We start from the raw sequence: 19,914 nt of genomic DNA on the forward strand, positions 1-19,914 counted from the left end.
ACCCAGGTCACAGCTGGTTTCACAGGCTGAAGAAGGCAAATCATGGAGGAGCCCTTCCCCACAGACACCTGGTGAGAGGCACCTGTACTGTTCTCTCAGACACTGGTTATTAGAATTGACTGTGCGTCAGAATCCCCTGGAGGCTTGGGAAAACACACCCCAGACTTTCTGAATCAGGAGATCCAAGCAGGGCCCAAGAATCTGCCTTTGGAACAACTTCCCAGGAGGGGCTGAGGTGGCTGGGCCTGGGACCACCCTTCGAGAACCACTTTCTTAGATGATTTTGGATCCCTGCCATCAAGTCATCTTGAGGAAACCACACGCCTCCTCCTAATAGCCATTTCAATGGGCAGACGAGAGTTTACACACAGCCCTGCGGCCTGCCCGTTGCTTCCACACGTGCATCTGTGCTGGTGCAGGTGCGCCTGTGTGCCTTGCTGTTATAACCAAGCGCGAAGAGCAAACGGAGAGCTGAAGCTCTTTAACGGGGCCCTCGAGAGCCTCGACGTTATTTCCTATTTCGCCACCACCTGGAAGCTTTGCTCTGCCCCATGAGGTGGGCTGGATGAGCAGCACTGTCCCACCTTATAGTTGAGGAAGTTTAGGGTCCCGAGAGGGGACATGACCTGCCCTTGTTGGACTGTGCATTTTAGACTGAGGCTCACTTCCTTTGCACCCCATTTCCAGGTACGGGCCCACTGGGACCAAGGTCAGGAGGGAGTAACAGGTGGAGCCTGATCGCAAACCAGGTCATCACCTGATTCCTTCTTTTCCTCACTCCACACGACTGTACTTGCCAGACTCCTTGCCCGGCCCTCACGGGCCCTGGATGCTGCGTTTTCGGAATTCCTCTTTCTGATTGCTACAGCTTTTCTCTCTACTCTTGTGCTGTCACGCTGGCAAGCAGTTATTTCCCACCACTGCTCAGATGCAGGCTTGCCCCCAACAGCCCTGCTCCCCACTTCACTGCTGCGGGCTGAAAGGCTGAGTAACCGTGCCCGTGGGGCGCCCCATCCCAGCAACCAGGTGAGGGGCGCCCCTCCAGGCTGTACTTCCCAAGGGCATGAGAGTGAGGTGAGCATGTGCTAGCTGCTATCCTATCCGGTGGGTGCTATGGCCCCATACCCTTCACAGAACTGCACCCACTTCTGCCTTACTTCAGGCACAGAGCGGGGTTTGGCAGGGGCCCCGCACAGCGACACCGCCCCAGTGTTCTCCCAGGGCCGGGAGGGCATTCAGGAATCAGTCCCATAGGTTCCACAGCTTCTCCCTTTACACCCCATTTGCTGCAGCGGTGGACAAGAGGAGAGCTAATACAAAGTCCATGCTTCCATAGTGTGCTTCCATAGTTGGAGAAATGCCTTTAAAGTATACACCGGAGAGTCTCAGAAATAAATCAGCTCTTCCAATGTCCCAGAAAAACGTGGCTTGAGGAATTGCCCTGCCCACCACAATTTGGTGGCCTATTGGGTCAACATTTCTCAAAGACACCCTTCAGCTTTTAATGAGTAACCTTAGGCCAGGGACCTGACCTCTCTGTGCCTCAGTTCCTCACCTGTAAAACAGGAGCAATTGCGGTACCTACCTCACAAGCCTACTGTGAAGATTAAGTGAGCACATGCACATAAATTCTCCTGAGGACGCCTGGCACAGGCAGCCAGGGTCTGGCTCTGCTAACGATGCTGCTCTCGTTACTACAGAGGCCACAAACTGTACGTTTGCCTCCTGTCTGTCACTTAAGAGTTTTCAGTGATTTGCAAATAAATGAAAGACGAATCTTTTTCCACCGAAGGGTCCTGCACAAATCACACACTGTGTGTTTTCCCTACAGAAAGGGAATCGTGGGGCCCATCCCCCAACACGGTCAAGGAGGAGCACGGAAAGACGAAAGGGGTCCTCACAGGGTCTACCCAGGTCAAGCTGCCTTTCAGGGGGAAGCCACAGCTGAGCAGCAACCACAGACAGATCCAGCAAGGGAATCAAACCATCACCGTCCGAACAAAAGGAGCACCCCTGCCAATCCCACACTTACTTCCAGGACCGTCCATTGTTCCACAACAATAGCGTCGTAGCCCTGCATGGTTTTGCTATCTTCTGTGGAAACAGCTTCAAAGATGAATACTCCATCTGTCAAGCTGTGTAAGGAATCTGTGGAAAAAAAAGAGAAAGGCGGGGTGGGGGGGAATGTTCTGTAAACGGTCTGTGGCAGAAGCCTTACAAGCAGCAAAAATTTTCACTGCATTCATTAATAATCCCAATCAGAACATCTTTTCAGCATGTTAATTAAAGAAGGCACACACAGCCATGGAGTCTAGCCCCATCAGAATGAATGAGACTAATTTACCTCTCAGTTCTGAATAACATCCTTGATTTTATGAGCCCAAATTTCATTGTTAGCAATCACCATTTGATTTCACGCGTCTACCTTCCTTTTCACGCTCCGACGTCGGGATGCACTGGGGAGAACTTGTTCAGGGCAAAACACAGTCATTCAGAGACAGTTTTTAGGAGAAAACTATATTTAGGTGGGAGATATGTTTTTTTAAGGGGGGAGAGATAGAACACACCAGAGCTGAGCTTGTCAGCCAGATCCTGGATGCGCTGATTCCTGGAAGTTCACAGGATGCAGGCTGCTGTACAGGTGACACGTTAGGCAGCTCTTGTCAAGAGGTGGAATTTGGGGGAAGGGAGAGTTTTCCCAAATGATTTATCGCTGAAAACGTTTCCTTGGGCATTGCTTTAATCAATGTACCACGTTCTGAGTTCTGTACAATTCAACAAATGTACCTCCCACATACAGCACGATTCAAGGCTGCCTTGGGCAACGACGGTGTAAAGAAAATTAGAACAGGGTCCCCAACCCTGCAGAAGACATTAAGGGAGGAGCTTTCTGCCTTTTTTTTTTTTTTTTTTGGTTAATGACTCCTAATGCCCTAGATTCATTTACATTAGAGATAATGGGAAAGAGGACTGGACTTAGAAGCAGGTGGTTTGGGTCCATGCTTTATCAACAGAAGTGATGTGACCCCTTTCAGGGACTTGGTCTCTCATCTGTGGAATGGGGTGGGTGGACAGAGAATTCCCCCCTCCCTCTCAACAGTAGCAGAATCATTAGAATAAAGTCAAGACTAAGATGACTGCTGGGGAGACCAGCCAACTAGGGGCTTATCCATGTGCCTTGCTTGGCTAATGGGATACTAACAGGTGTGATGCAAGCAGGAGCTTGAAAAGCACTTCTCTGTGTCGTTGACCCTGATCTCTATGTCTGCCGCCACTTTGAGAGGACATGCCACAGCTGGCTGGCTGGTTCCAGGAAGATGAAAGACAGGTGGAGCAGAGCTGCCCCAGTGAAGCTTAGCTTAGGTCAGCTTAGGTCAGCTTAGGTCAGGCCTGTGAGCGAGCCCAGCTGAGATCACTGCCTCAGTGGGGATGCTCCAGCCAACCTGCGAATACGTGAGAATAAATCATTACTGTTTTAAGCCAATGAGCTCAATAAGCTCTTGTTACACAGCATTATCGCAGCCGTAACTGACTGATACAATGCCCAACCTAAACCTAAGAAACACGAGACCAGTGTACTTTGCTAAACCTGGGAACATTCCTGACTATTCCAGAATGATAGAGAGACCTGACCAGCTCAACAAACCATGGCTGTGAAGGCAGTTCCTGGAGCACAGCAGTCTCATCCTGATATTATTTCTATCTGACAAGATAATACTCCATTTCAAGTAAGGTCCCTGTGGGTTAATTGATACCATGCTCCAGTTTTTTGTTTCCAATCCTAAGAGTCTGTTATTAAACAGCCTTAGCAAAAGTTCTAAGCTTGCCTCTCTCATCCGCTCTGCTAAAAAGCGTTCCCCAAGTGTTTGTTCAATGCCCTCCTAAGAGACATTTTACAAAGGTAACCAGGGAAGAACAGAGCTACTCTTCAGCCTAACTGTATTACAAGTATTTTGGGGTCCAGGATAAGCATGGACCATAGTCTAGCTCACTCTGGAAGTGCTGGCCCAGCCGGAGCCACTGCTGCAATAGGCGTGGCCTGTGGAACAAACCCCCTTCCAACGAAGCTGTCCCATGCCCCGACCCAGGGAGGCTCAGGACCAGAAGATTCTCAATGATTCCTTTGCGATTATATCAACCCAGCACAAATTCCCTTGACGCTTCTACAAAAATGTGTTACATCCAATTTCCAAAGTCTCTATCTACAGCTCTCCTCACGGGAAAACCTCCCAGCCCTTTAAATGTGCCCACCATGTGCTTCCAGTACTCAAGGGCCCAACTGGACACGAACAACACGATGGCATTTCATCTGCCCGTGGTGCTGTACTACAGACTTGAGGTCCGGAAGGCAGAAGAAGACACTGCAGCCCACCCAGACTTTCTTCCCCATCCCTGCCTGGCTGCTCCTCCTTCCTCCCGAGTCGTGGGCCTGGGACGAGGGCTGTGTGGTCAGTGGGGAGAGGTATGGCCTCACTCGGGGGCAGGAGGAAGTAGGAACAAACCAGGCCCTCATTTCCCAGCCTCCTCACCCAGTGTCTGCCTTCCAGCCTCTCAGCCCGCTGCGCCACTATCTCAAATCCAGAGTGCCGATTCACCTACTTAACTCCAAAGCCAGTTCAGAATGGCTGTCAAGATTTGGTCATCTGTAACAGCAAAAAAGTCAACGAACCACAGAGAGCAGACAGCTGGGCCTTTAAACTGCCCCCTGTTTTGACGGCCTTGTCCACTCCTGTCTCCTCGCTGCCCTCTGGCTCAGCCTCACTGTAATGTGCACTGAGCTGGGTATAAATAGATCTTACCGTGAAGGCTCCCAGTATAAAAGGTTAAATCGCCCTCCATCTATGGAAAACACTCCATTATCACTGCATTTTTTATAAAAGTAAAGCAGCTTCCCTACTGTGCACAGAAAGCTATTTGCTCTGGTATTGTATAAATATTTGATGCCGGGCTTTTGGCGAAAGGCCACCTTAACACTTTAAGCTTGTGATTTACAAGAAGGATGTGGGAGAAAGAGATTTGCCCTATTATCCCAAGAGGTAAATTCTATGAGGCAACAGCTCTTCCCCTGTAGCCTCTGAGACATTAACAGTCCATCTAGCAGGCTAACCTTCAGGCTCACCCTGGGTGATATGCTTCCCCAACGTCTGGCCAGAAATGTGCACACCGTGACAAGTGGTCAATGTATGTGGTCTGGAAAAAAAACGTTACTGTGCTCCTTTTAACCAGCTAGATCAGACTCAATTGTCCACACCGGGACGGCTGACGTGACAGATTTCCTTGGCTCTCTGAAAACCCCTTCTCCCCATCAGGCTCTGCACGGTGCTCGCAGCACCACCTTGGCTCCAGGAATGGCACGTGCCAGCAGCGTGACCATAACTGCACGTGTTGTCATACCAACCTCGAACCCCACTGCAAATGTAAACACTGACCAGCCAATCCCGGGTCACGGTGCCATGTTGCTTCCCAATCACACTGCAGCTAATCTGCTGACATCATCGAAACAGCAAGCAGGCTTGCTGCCTTCCCCTATTCTCCAGCCCTTGCTGCTGCTCTTGGCCTGCCTTCCTTCCTTCCTGCATTCACAGTCTGAAGCAGTGAATAGTCTAGGGGAGAAATTGCTCCTCTTCAGTTGCAGTAACGGTTAGCCTGCAAGTGCCACTGACCTGACAGATGGGAAAGAAACGCTCTGATTCGTTGCCTTTGTATGAGAGGCACCCGGCCAGGCCCAGTTCGCGGTTCCTCACTGAGCCCTCCCCAAAGTGTGGCGTTCCCTCTCGGTGGCTAACAAAACAGAGGCTACCAAAGTTAACCACTTATCCAGACTCAAGTGGAAAGTCAGGGCCAATGTGGGTCTCAAATGTGGCTGGATGCTAAAGCCTCTACTCTTTCAACAGCTCCCAGCCCGGGGCTGCCGCCTGAGCGGGCATGGGCCAGGGACAGCCTAGGTGCCTAGCCTTGGGAGTCGGTGCTGTCTAACCAGGACGCGACACTCCCTGTCCAGGTGGCATCTCGGTGCGGTCACGGTGAGATGGCCTTGGGGCTTCTGTTTGAGGCCAAATCTGTGTAGATGCCATGTCCTCCCTCCTCCATGGAGCAAAAAAACCAAATAAAAATAGACTGGTAAGTGAATTAAGTGTACATATCCACAGGAGGGATAGTATACAGCAATGAGAAAGGTGGTCTGCAATGACGTGTGAATGCAGATGAATCTCACAAACATAAGGAGTGGAAGAAGCCAGGTAAGAAGGGCATACTCCATTCATATCAAGTTCAAGTCTACAAATCAAAGCCGCAATGCGATGTCTCCCACGCCTGCTGGAAGGGTATCATAAAAGACAAGAGATGACAAGCGTTGGCAGGTTGTGGAGAAAAAGGCGCCCTGGTGCACTATTTGTGGGAATGTAAACTGATGCATCCGTTACGGAAAACAGTATGGAGATTCCTCAAAAAATTAAAAAACTGGAAGTACCAGCAATTCCACTTCTGGATATATATCTAAAGGAAATGAACTCATCACCCAAAGAGGTTTCTGCCCTGACCTGCTCACTGAAGCATCTTTCACAACAGTCACAACATGGAAACAACTTGGGTGTCCACTGTGGCTTAATGAATACACAAAGTGCCATACACGCAATAAAATGTTATTCGGCCACAAGAAAGAAGCAAGTTCTGCCGTTTGAGATGACGTGGGTAGACTGTGAGGCCATTGTGTTAAGTAAAACAAGTCAGAGAAAGACAAATACTGAGTGATGTCTCTTACGTGTGGAATCTAAAAAACCAACTCCTAGAAACAGGGGTGAGATTGGTGGCTGCCTGAAGCGGAGGGTGGGGAAACCGGTGAAGGCGTCCAGGCCCCAAACGTCCATTTGAAAGATGAGTAAGTCTGGGGGCTGTCATGTGCGGCGCGGGGACTGCAGTCGACAACAATGGATCGCGTGTGTTTGAATGCTGCTAAGGAAGAAGATTTGCAAGGCTCTCATCAGAAGAAAAAAATCTGTAGCCATATTTGGTGGCAGATGTTAACTGAGCTTATTGTGGTAATCATTTCATAATATACATATACATCAAATCATTGTGTTGTATACCTTAAACTAGTTTACTTAACGATGCACTATGGACATAAGAGGAAGTGCATTTGATGGTAACAGTGAAACCTACTCCCTACATTGTTTGATTGGCTCCTTAGAGAGCAAAGCCACGGCTGTAGCCACCAGGATGAATGTTCTTGGGGGTGGCAGGGTTCAAGGGAGCAGCTACTGGAAGTACCTGGAACTATCCCACTCGTCCTCCCTGTCCATTCCCTCCACCCCTAGCTCTTCGATCCCCCAAATCTGCAGTTCCTGGTGAGGCACACCACAACCGCAGCTTCTCCCCTCATCACCACGGGCATGGCCGAGCCTCTCCCAGAAACCTTTATGGATCACCTTCTGTATACAGGGCCTGGTATGCAGGCACTGGGACACTAAGATGAACAGGACGCGAGAGCTGTCCAAGGGTGTGAAAGTATGTCTGTGTGAAATGTCTCTGCACGTGTTTCATTTGAAACATGTACATGTTTTTGATTTGTATACTTTGCAAATATAAGGTCATGCCGGTTACGCTAGGTGTCAAGAAAGGCGGTACAAATACCAGAAGGAGCTTGGATGTAGATGCGGCTGGGGCATCAGGGAGAGTCGCAGGAAGGCGATCTTTAAAAGGGTAGGAATGGAGACACCGAGGAACAGAGTGTCTCCTGATGTGACGCATGTGGCTCACACCACCATCTGGGATTGTTCTAGCCATAGGGGCTTAATTCATCAAGGCCTTACAACCCAACTCCACCTCCTAGGAAACAGAGGCCAGAGGGGACAGGAAGAAGAAAAGAAGGGGAGGTATGACTGTCACCGTGAGGCACTGTGGACACGTCCAGAAAGTAGGACATTCAGCAGGGTGAGAGGCTACTGTTAGCTCAAACAGGAAGGGTCATAAAAACCTGACTCTCCTAAGTAAAAAGCAAGTGAGGACATGGTCACCCCCTGCAGTGCATGTCACGGGAGTCGCTCCTGGTTTGGACAACTTGCTGCAAAGGATGTTTTTGAAACAACGAAGACATTTGAATCTGGGCTGGATAAAGATGATACTGCCAGGAAGGGAAGGACTTGGGGACTAGGAGAGGGGGGAGGGCAGGTTCAGGGTCATGGTCAGGGGCGGGGGAGGGCCAGGCCATGGCCCGGGCCAAGGGTAAGGAGAGTACAGCGAGGGCAGAGCGAGGTGGGGACGAGGACAGGGTGAGGGAAGAAGAAAAGAAACAGAGAGCGAGGACAAGGGCCAGGGCAGGGCAAGGAGTGGTGGTAGCAGCAGCATCCATAGTGGCCAGTGACCGCAGCGGGGATTCTGCGGGGGTGGGAGCACTTGGTTCGAAATCAGGTTCCTGGGTAGATCTCCAGACGGTGGGCAGCCTGCTCCACCTCATCCCGATCCCTGACCTTTGGTACCTGCCAACTCCTCTCAGCAGCCGGCTTAGCAGAGGGTCTCCCTCCTGGCCTCCTCCGCCCTTTAGAAGCACAGATTCTGGCCTTTGTCTTACTGGCTGGAGTGTCTCCGTGAGGCTGTCCGCTCTGCTATCTGACCAGCCTGGGACTCATCCACACTGCTGTCCAGCCACTCCAGTCCTGCTGCTTCCCTGAGGGTGGCCCTGGAGCTGCCCTCCCTCCTCGAGGGTCACCCAAGGCCCTGCTGGGGGCCTCAACTTCTCACCAACATGGCCGCCTCTTTTCTCTCCTCCTCCTGTCCCTTTTCCCCACCCACGCTCTTCTTTCTCCCCGCCACTTTCTTGCCTGGGCAACAATCTGGTCACTCTGTGCCTCAGTGTGCACAGCTCTAACGCAGGGACAACAGTGCCCCCTTCACTGCGTTGTTGGGGGTAATGCTGTTTGAGCCGCTTACAGCAGCAACAGCACATAGAAACTGCTGGATGGCCGTGACCATCCTCACACTGACCTTTCACCCCGGGCCTTGGCTTGCTGGGCCCCAGGGCTCGGCCTCCCCAGCCGAGTCACCGATCATTCCCAGGGAGGGGCCCTGGACACTGTGAACAGAAGCCCAAACTTGAGGGCCACTCAAGTCTTTCCAGGCCCTGGGATGAAAGCCTTGAAGACAGAAGCTGGAGTCTTAACTGAATGACTCAGGCTAAAACATCATCTTGTTTTCAGGACAAAGTTCTCATGAGTTTTATGGCTCTGTGGAGAATATTCTGGAGTACAAAGATCCATGTAAGTCAAAATGGGTGCTTTTCCAGATGGTAAACAGCTTAAAGATGGGCCTCTGGCTCTGCCAGGTTTATTTGTAAGGACACCAATTATCTTCTTAGGAACAGGTTCCTCTTCTAATTAGGATTAGTTTGCTTTTTTTTCCCCTCCAATTCTGGGAAAAGAACATGTGCACATTTTCATTCCTGGCCAAAGGAAACCCTGGGCTTTTCCAGAGCAGAAACGCCCAGACCCACTGAGCGCCATTCCCACACCATGCTCTCTCCCTCATCAGAGACACACAGGGTGACACGGCCCTTGAATTTTGAGCGGGTTTAAGTTAATTTTGTGCTGAGAATTTCGCCGGCATCCCAGAGACAGCCGTGCGGGTCCTGTGGAGCCCTCAGCGTGGGCAGCCTTGCTGTGGAGAGGCCACAGGCTGGGTGGGATTGCACAACTGCACTGGCCAGGAGAAATTCCACGTTCTGTCTGCCTTCGAGGCTGGAAGGCTGGATTTAACGCAGCTAAAGCCAAGGGAGGATATAACAGCATTTCAACCCTCCCCCCTCCGAGTAGAATCTGAAGAAAAAAGCTGTATAAATTCTCTGTGTTGTTGGATTCAAGGTCGGAGAATGGGGTAAGGAGAGTGGAGGAGATTCTGCCTCGGTTGCCAAAGCCACAACAGCTAGAGAGACCGTAAATGCCGTTGCCAACTTCCAAGGCAACCTCAGTGGCGTTCAGCTTGCTCCTGACATGCTTGGGCAGTAAGGCCAAAGAGAAAACTGCCCTTTTGACTCCCCTAAGGGCACTTAGGACTGCCCTTGATTGCCCTAAGGGGGGTAATTGCCCGTGGCTGTCTGCATAGCTGCTACCTTCAGTGACTCCCTGCGCATCCTTAAGGTGTTAGCACAATTAACCATCAGTTCCCCAAGGAGAAATTTAAAACTATGCACGGCCACAGAGAGTCACTGTGGGCACCAAGAGGAGATGAAAGGAGCTGATGTTACTGTGGTACAAGCTGGGAGATGGGCTGTCCCTGCAGGAAACAGGAAGCGGAGAGTTCTTCCCTGGCTTCCCCAAGTGCTGATGCATCAGGGCCGTGAACACTGCCCCCACGCTGATGCCACTGGTGTTTTTTGGTGTATCTCAAAACAAACGTGACATTCTCTGGCTTCAGGGAACTTTGCAAGCACCCATGGAAGGCCTCCTTGTACACAGGGAGGTTACCAGCCTTGCTGCCAAAGAACCGAAAGCAGCACTCCATTATGTTATGTTATGTTAATGAAATAGATACTCTAGAACTGACTGTCCAATACACCAGCCACTAGCCACATACAGTCACTGAAATTTAAACTAATGAAAATTAAATTCTAAAATTCACTCCTTGCTCCTCCTAGCCACATTTCAACTGGTCATTAGCCACGCATGGCTACGATATTGGACTGCTGCTCAGGATGCATTCTTAATTCATGCACCCATTCCACAAGTGGTTGTGGCCCGCTGTACCAAACGGTGCCTGCTGCTGCTGCTATACCATCGCACTAACACCAGGTATCAATATTTAGTTAGCACAGTAACAAGGGATGGCGTCCAAGTTTAGACCTGTCTGGGCTATACAGTGTTCTGAGGCTTTGGATGCTTTACAGAAGGCACGTTCAGGATTAAGAACGATGTCTCTTCTAAGCATCTCAATCCTTGACATGTTTGCTGGCATTTCAAGGGTTGCACATAATGTAGAATCCAAACTCCATTCCTGACTTTGTGAATTCTTAGACAACTACCCAACAACCAAGACACCGTGCTGCGGATGCCCCCGCCCCATTTCGTGGGGATGGCCAAGTTCGGTGAAACAATCCTCTCACCCAGGAACCCTGCTGATTGGCAGCTCTCGGGGTCCACACATGCTGGCTTGCTGGCCCCACTCCCCAAACTGCCTCCCAGCTGGGATGCACCCTAGTGACTCAACCTGCCTTCGTGTTAACCTGAAAACCCTTCTTTGCCTGACACATTTCCCCACTTCGGGCAGACTTTCTCTCTGCCTTTTGAGAAGCTGACAACAACGTTGCCATCCCATGAGATAACCCTCTACTGGGGAGGGAGCACTGCGTGCCAGAGACCCAGGAACAACGTGCGTCCCCACGGAGCTTACAGGAACCGGGCTGTTCAGTTCATGTCTCTGCTGTTAATTCCAAGGTGCTGCTACTGCTACTTCAAACTGTAACAGCGTCTACGAACAATTTGCACTTTCGGAGAGGCATGATCCCAGGGGGTAATTAACAAAACCCGAGATTAATCTTCTTCAAAGCCTCGAAAAGCAACAGAGATCAAGACCACCACCACTGATACAGAATCACTCCTCTTTCTCTGTCATTTTAGAAGCTTCCTGACTGCCCCCAGAGAGGTTTAGAGAGCATAGGCGGTGGGCTTTATGGAAAACTCCTCAAGATGTGCTAATTAGAAATCAAACGCAGCATGTTTATTAGCCGCAGAGCTTTCTGAACGGCGCAGGCTCCGGAGATGGGCTAAGATGACAAGAATGAGAAGCAGAATTTCTAAGGGCCGCCCAAGGGCTGCGAATTCCATACCATTGACCATGGCGAGGTGGAAGACGGCGTTCACCAGCACGCCTCCTTTCCGGAAGTGGTCGCTCATGTGCTCCAGCCAGTTGGCATCCAAGCCGCTCACCGTCTGGCCATTCGTGGAGACCCGCAGAGGAATGGTGACGGGGTAGTACTGCCGGCACTCCTGATGGCTCTTCGGTTTGTTGAAAAGGGTGAAGATCTCCATTTCTGTTGGGATTTGTAAAGGGGGTGGGGAGACAAGAGTTAAGAAGTTGCCTCATTGGGTCTACTGATATCTCTTAGGAGCCTGAAGAAGTGGTATCACAGGTGAAATCTCTGTGACTGTACACTGTGACAAATAATAAGACCTGATTCTGAGTAGAAAGTTAAGAGTGCCTTAAAAGTGACATGGGCCTCAAAGGTTGCCCTTCAAGGGGAGGACTTAAATTTTGAATCTGGCACAGGGTGAATTGCTCTTATCTGGGATTCGTTTGTACAGTTAGGTTTTGAGAGGACAGAGCAGACAGTCCTAGAAATTCAGACAAAGGTGTTTTGAAAGAAAAAGCAGACATACTGGGGCGAGAGCTGGTCTTAAAAAAAAAAAAAGTAAATGTACACAGGCACATAAAAGCAAAAAATACTGCTGTAATTCCAGGAACCTTGTACACCCCTGAACTCACTATTTATAAACTGCAGTGGTGCTTCCTGGGGCCGAACCCATAATACTTAATCAAGTACATCAGAAATACATCAATGATATGTAAAAATAAATATGTTCCCGTAAACGAGGGTTCCTTCCTGAAGTGTTCAGTCTGCTCAGCCAGGCCGGCAGACACTGGCAGGGGGGCGCTGGACTTTCCGTTCCTTCATTTATGGCTCAGTTCTTCAAAAATCAATAGTCACCACCAGCCAGCAGCTGACCCGCGCCCGTCATACGTGCTGCCGGCTGTGAGTGAGCAGTATTGGCCTCCGGGAGCAAATGCCTGGAATCCCAACCTAAGTCTGGAGGTCTATTTCTGTGTTACTGGTTCAGTCAATCAGAGTTCACCTAACTTAAAAAGCTCTGCTTACACAGGCTACTCAGGAATATGCTTTGGTTTCCAAAAATATCTGTTTCAATAAGAAAATCCCCACCGCTCTTTCAAAGAAATATTGTAAAGGTCATACACAATGGCTGACATTAGCAAAAAAGACAGAGCACGTCCACGTTCCCTGCAGGAGACACCTGGCCTACACCCACGCTCTGGGATGCTGTATCTGCTATTTCAGCATGTCGTAATTTTTGAACTATCCAAATAAATGGACTCATTTTCCTTTATTTAAATAAATGCATTTTAAAAGAAAACTTCCATATCATAAGGGAAACAACTACCACTTGCTATAAACAGGAGGCAGCGATGAGGCGCATTAATACCAAATATGTCCATCTGTGTAACATCTAAAATTATCCTGCCCAGGAACTGTATTCAGGACAAAGGCAGTCTTATCCCAGCTCCATGTGAGCATCAGCAGGGATCTCTGGGGAGCAATGCGGGGCCACGAGCCTCTGTAATCAGCAGGAGTTAAGCCATGGGGAAGGAGAGGCCATTTCCAGCTACCCATTGGCTGGAACCAATTAGAAAAGGAAGGTGCCCATCTTCACAAGGGGCCACCTGGATCTCAAACAACCCACTCTGGCCTGTTCATCATCCCCACCCCGAATTCCCTTTCTCAATCCACTTGCCTGACTCAGGAAGCCATCTCCAGCCAGCAAGTGCTGTCCCATGAGAAATCGGGTCTTGGTGTACAGAGCTGGCAATCACTGGACTACTTCATGACTTTGAAACACACACTTGGGGGATGGGGTCATGCAAAGCAAGGTTCGTAATGGAGGGGAATCAAGCAATGGATTGGAGCTGGGGGTGGGGACAGGATGTGAACTAGATAAACAGGTATTTTCCAGCCCTCAGTGCCAGGGGTTCAAATAACAGCCATAGCAACCAAGGCAAGAGGATAAGCAATGCTTTAATAACTCCTTGATTTCATTGGTATTTCTTCAAAAGCAGACCCTGGTATGTAGTTTATTTGGGAAGTGATCCCAGGAAACAGAGTGAGAGCGGAGAGGTGGGAAATAGCGGGGAGATGAGAGCCAATGAAAGGTGGCATTAATGAGAGGGTTACTCCTCTGGCCACTGGGGCTCAGTCTCCCTGAGATGCTGAAGACAACATACACCTCAAGCTGCCTCACCAAGGGGCAGGGAAGCCAGGGCCTCTATCCTTGGGGATTGAGGGCCACCCTTGAGGCATTAATTCTGGGCCTGCTGGGCATGTTCCCATTCCAGGGGACACCTGTGGGCAGAGGCTGAGAAAGCTGGTCTCAGGTGACTCGAAGGTGGGCCAGAGCACCAGTCACCAGAGTCTGCTATAGTCCAGCACATACGCACACAAATTAAAAAGAACAATCAACCACAGGCTTTCCGGGGAAGAAGTGAGTGGGGAATATGGAAGTGGCCAAAGTCCAAAAATATATGCCAACCCTTGGTCACACAGGATTCCCCCCACACGTGGCAAGACAAAAGCACAACTTTACCAAGTGTGTAACGAAACAGAAAAAGGGGAAGGCCAAAGCGAGAAGTGAGAGTGTGGCGCGAAGTGAGAAGGGGCGGCGCGAAGGGAGGAGGGGGACCATCACGCCAGGTAAGTTGTGGTGCTGACAGCGCCCCCACCTTCCCACCTGGACCCTCCCCGGGCTGCAGGACCACAGCCAGAGAAAGAAATACATTTTTCAGGAAGGAAAGGAAATACTGTTGGAATCACGAGCCTCCAAAGTATTAGTAGTAATGAAATATTGGGAGAAACCTGATTTCAAATGCGTAGCCCTTTAGTAAACCCCTCCGTCCCACTGTCTCCTTGGCCCCGATCCTCTCCTCTGCTCACGTGGAAATCAGCCAAGAGAAACCGGCCCTGAACGATGTCCTTTGATGTTTTAATATTCTGATGCTCCAACACACATGAGCAGGCACCAGGGATTCCAGAGAGAAGCCCCGAGTTTGCTCAGATTTTCTCAGCTGCTCTGTGACTCTGTCATGACCCCAGCTGGAAGATATTTCCAGACATGGGACAGAAAGTCCCAAAGGAGGGGGGAAGGCATTGTTCCTGAGAATGTTCTGAGAAGGGCTGAAGACCTGGGCGGGCAGAGCTCTGCAGAAGCATCACCACTGTCTTGAATCTCTACCCTGGCCGGGTGGCTCAGTTGGTTGGAGCATCGTCCCTGTCCACCAGAAGGTTGAGGGTTCAATTCCCAGTTGGGGTATGTACAGGAATAGCGCTCTCACATCAGTGTTTCTCCATCTCTAAAAATCATTAAAAACATGTCTTCAGGTGATTAAAAAAAATAAAGCAACTGTCTTCTTGTCCTGCTGTTTCTCCCTGACACAGCAGGCCTTGCCTTATGCCATTCAGACCCTCTGTGTCCAGACAAGTCCCTGTAACAGGATAGGTGATGCACATGTTTACTGGACTGACCTAAGCCAGACAAGTGCAGGGAGCTAGGGGAGGACAAGGTGGCATCGGCCCCACTGGGTGCTGCCAGCCTTATAGCCAGGTGCACTCTGGCCTTGCTAAGATCCTGGGGGCAGGGCGGAAGGAGGCAGATGGCCAGTTCTGAGGCCTGCAGCAGGTGGTAGGACCTTAGGCATGAGGTGGAGGCCTGCAGCCTGTCTGCAGGTAAGGCCCCAGAGAGTCTTTGACCTAGGACCAGCTGGGTCCTGGTGTTCCAGGAGACCTCCAGGCTGGGGGGAAGAGGGGGTTCAGAGTCTGGCTTAAGGCATGGGGCTCCAAGGGCTATACTGGGAGAAGGAGGGGGCTGGTGAGTTAGGTGGATGGGAAGAAACAAGTGGGAGTCAGACTTGGCCTGGTAGCGTGACCAAGTGGGGGCTAAGGTCTGCTGAGGTCAAGGGTGGGGGAGCCGAGCCGAAATGTTTACAGTGGGAAGGCTGGACTGTGGGCACCATGGTGAGAAGAGAGGGCAGAGGGCCTTGGGCCCATCCAGATTGCTGGATCTGGGAGAAGCCTGCTTCGGGCTTGGATCAGGCTTAGGGACTCATAGCAGGCCCCTCCAGGCCCGGCTGATGCCAGTTTGCCTGGGGATCTCAGTAGCCACAGGCACGTACGCTGTATGGACAAGAGCCGTTCACCTTCCCCATCTCCTGTGACTCTCCCAATCTTCACCAGTTCTGTACCCAGAAGCCTTAGGTGGATCCCCCAGAAATCACAAGCTGGCAAATGGCAAAGCCAAGAGTCTTTCAAACCCCCAAAGCCTGGGCTGTTTCCCAAATCTAACAAGAGTCTAATTTCATCAGCACACAGAGAGCAGGAGCTGATGACCACGGGTGGGAGTTCAATAGCTGTTTGTTAATGGACTGGAAGGCCAGAAAGATGGTGGCAGGTGGCAGACTGGGATGGGGGCAGACCCATGGGGTAGAACTATCCTGGGGGCACGAGGAGGGAAGGCGGCCACGCATCAGAAAAGCCAGACTCAGGAGGGTACTCCTCTCCCTCCATCCACATTGAGCTGCCCGCCAAGGCGGCCTGCTCACTAAAATGCCCGCAGCCAGGAAGCCCCATTGAGATCGCTGGCTCGGGTTTCTGGCTGGCATTTCTCAGCATTGTAAGTGAGTGACTACAGGGTAGGAAGGGCAGTGCTTTGAAGACATTTCATTATTTCGGCGACAGTGAGAATAATTTCAATTTGTATGAACCTGTCTGGCCTCCTTGCTTCTGTGACCAAAGCTGCAGCCACAGAGATGTAGAGGGAAGGACAGAACGGGAACGTGGGAAGCTAGGAGACAAGCGACAGGCGGACATTTGGCGATGCCTTCCTAGCCCTCCCTGCAGTGGCCTTCCCCACCCAGCCCGTCCATTCCACACGAAGAAAACAAGCTCCCCACGGACAGAAATGCCTCACGAGGGACGGGTCATGGGGTGGGTGCGGGGGAGTATGAGAAGGGAACAGGGAAGTGTCCCGGAGCAGCAGGACACGGGGCTGTCGCCGTGCCAGCTCAGGTGATCTCTGCACAGCCAGGCCATCAGACCAACAGGAAATTCTCCTGGACCAGGAAATAAAAGCCAATGTGCAGGAAGAAAACCACAGGATGGGCCTCCCAGGGACCCAAGTGGGCAAGAGGAGCATAACCTCTGGACCAGAGCCGCTGTTCCCCAGAGCCTGCGGGAGTGGGGAGGGGGCCACCTTCCCTGTTTCCGGATGAAGAATTCGCTGGCAGCCCTACCTGGGCAGTCGCAGCCTTGACTGGCTCCCCTAGGCCTCCTATAAAGAAAATAAATTAAACGAGGAGAAAGAGGGGGAAAGGAGGGAGGCTCCCTCAGGACATTTTAAAATTGTCTTGCTGTGATTGCCTATTTAAGCCCACCTGGCAGAAGGAGGAATAAAAACACTTCACCCTCCTTAGGGGTCCCTGAGAGAAAGGCAAGCAGAAATCTGAGCAAGCAGCAGAGAGGGGAAGCTTGGGAGGGGGTGGCGGTGCTCGTGAAGGGTGGTGCCTGTGGGGGGTAACGCAAGGTCCAAGGAAATGATAAGACTTCCCAGGAAGAAGATCAGGAGAGAGGCTGCAGTCAGAGGAGGGCCATGGCCGGAGCGCACAGGGTCCCTGGACATCTGGTCTCCAGGGAGGCTGAACGCTGAAGCTGCGAGATGAACCTGAGCTGCGTGAGGGCACAGAAATGGGCACAACAACGGCATCATCTGTCACAGAGCTGCTGTGAGTGCAGTCACGGTGACGCATGGGCAGAACTTAGAGCACGGAGAGGGCTGCCACCACCGTGGCAGTGGCCTGCCCTTCCAACACAAGGTCAGGCGCGGGCACTAGCAACCCCTGGGGGTTCATTCACTGATGAAAAAAAATCCAAAGGCTCGTTTAGTCTACAAAAAGAGAAACAAGATAACAGCGAGCTGCCTACATTTCAGTGAACCTGGGCCCTCCTGGGCAGAAAGATCAGGGCCAGCCTTGTGTGTAGACAAGAGACAGCTGCCCACCTAGTGAGATCAGGGGGAGGGGAAGGGAGGGGGAGGTGCTGTAATGCCCTCCACAGCTAAAATTCCCATCCACCTCTGGGTTGACTACCTCCCGACACATGTGAACCTGTATTCCGCAGCCAAAACTAGTTTTCTGCTAGAGAACAGGGACTTGAGGAAATGAGACACAGGCCAAGACACGTGGGTGTCCAGGGGTCTCTGTGTGTTTGATGAGTGATGGGGAAGGTGAACAGTCACAGGGCAGCAGAAGGCTCCTGGGGGAAGGGTGGGTCCTCGGTCAAGTCTCCCCAATTAACTCTCCCTGGGGTGGACCACAGAAGGCAGGAAGTCTGGAAAAACTCTTGGAGAAAAGTAGATTCTGGCACAGGGGAACGTCAGTATTAACTGCTTCCTTTCTCAAAGCCAAGTTCCATGCAGAAGCCCAAGTCAGTGGTCAGGACTGCACCCTAATAATAAGAGCTCACACTTATGAGTCAAGCAGCACTAAGTGCTTTATATGTACGTCTCCTTTAACTTTTCAGCAAGGAACGATTGTCCTAACCCTATTTTACAGGCTCAGACACTGATGCGCAGAAGGGTACCTTAGCCAGACTGCCTAGCAAGAAGACAGCAAGCCGGCATGGGCACAGAGTCTGGGTTCCTAACTACTGGGCTACCTGCCCCTCCACGGCTCCTGCCCCTTTCTCCTGGGGGTGTCAATGCATGCCCTGAACCCTCACCCCCTCGAGCTCCTGGATTGTAGAGAAGGGCCCCAAGGAGGCCCACCTTCCTTCTCAGGATTCAGGGCGTACACACGCAGCCAGACAGCAACGAGCAGAGGGAAGTGTCTGGAGTGAGACTTGGGCATTCATTAAGAGGCACACACAGGGTCTAACTGTGCTCTCAGCTACTCAGGAGGGAGCAGACATCTTCCTCAAATAAGGAAAACCCCCCTAAAGAAGAGCTCTACTTCAGTGCCTATTTAAGAGGGACCCAGACCGCGTGAAACAGTAATCCTAATGTATCCAAGAACTGAGGTAGCACCCATCTCTCCTTCTAAATCAGTTTCGCAAATAAGTCCCTGGAATGAACACTGTACAACCTTCTTTTCAGGAAGTACTGACAAGCCCTGGCCTGATAGCTCAGTTGGTTAGGGCATCATCCTGATATGTCAAGGTTGTGGGTTCTATCCCTGGTCAGGGCACATACAAGGGTCAACCAATGAATGTATAACTAAGTGGAACAACAAAAATGGACGTTTCTCTCTCTCTAAAACCAATTAAGAAAAGAAAGTACTGTCATAACCAAAAAAAACTATTTTACCTTCTTTTCTATTCTCAAAGTATGAACTGTTCTTCATCATTTATTTAAGGCTAATTTCAAGAATTAGTAAATAAATAATAACATTAACCAGGGAGATGACCCAGGAAGGCAAAAGAGGAAGGCCTCCTAAGGCCTGGGGTTCTCCCCTTGGCAGTCTTATTACTAATTCATGTTCCAAAGACCAGAAGAGGCCACACAGCTCATATACATCTATGGCTCTCAGGAAATGGCTGGACGCCAGATCTCCTGGAGAGAGGACAGGGAAGTGTGGGGGAATGAAGAGAAATGTCACTCTCTGAAAACTGAGGGTCTCAGTAGATCTTTTTGGCCAAACAGAGTATTATTACACAGGAAAGCCCACGTAGAGAGGTGGGTTGGGATGGTGGCTAAGCCTGCCTGGGGTCAGTGCCTGATCTGCCAACTTTCAGCCTGGACAACGATTTTTACTCTCTAAACCTCCGTTTACTCAGCTGTGAAATGGGCAAGGGTACAACAGCTCACCCAATTCCTAGGGCTGTAGGGAAAATAAAGAGCTCAGTCATATAAAATGTTTATCGGCACAGGGCCTGGAACCTGGAAGCATTAATAAGGGCCGGCTACTATCACTGTGGCTGCGCTGATAAGTGAACTCCCCAGCCTAAAGCGCATACTCTGCTGCCCATTATAATGTGATTAAGAGGATTCACAGATGCTTGGCCGAGTGTTCTCGCCATGGTGCTGATCAATCAACTAGATAAAACTCCCTGAATCTGGTTGTTTACAGCCTAGTGAGTTGAATCACCAGTTTCCCGCA

General features: G+C 50.8%; 1 protein-coding gene across 1 annotated transcript in view; it reads right to left on the bottom strand.

Annotated features, from left to right (window-relative positions):
* RFTN1 (raftlin, lipid raft linker 1) overlaps window positions 1–19,914 on the bottom strand; it is a 187,548-nt gene that overhangs the window by 37,543 nt on the left and 130,091 nt on the right. Inside the window, exons 6-7 of the mRNA XM_024566000.3 lie at window positions 11,813–12,016; window positions 2,033–2,148 (exon numbers count right to left, since the gene is read on the bottom strand). Coding sequence (XP_024421768.2) covers window positions 2,033–2,148; window positions 11,813–12,016 — 320 coding nt within the window. The remainder of the gene's footprint in view (window positions 1–2,032; window positions 2,149–11,812; window positions 12,017–19,914) is intronic.

Source organism: Desmodus rotundus, chromosome 8 (genome assembly GCF_022682495.2).
Source record: "Desmodus rotundus isolate HL8 chromosome 8, HLdesRot8A.1, whole genome shotgun sequence".
Taxonomy (NCBI): Eukaryota; Metazoa; Chordata; class Mammalia; order Chiroptera; family Phyllostomidae; genus Desmodus; species Desmodus rotundus.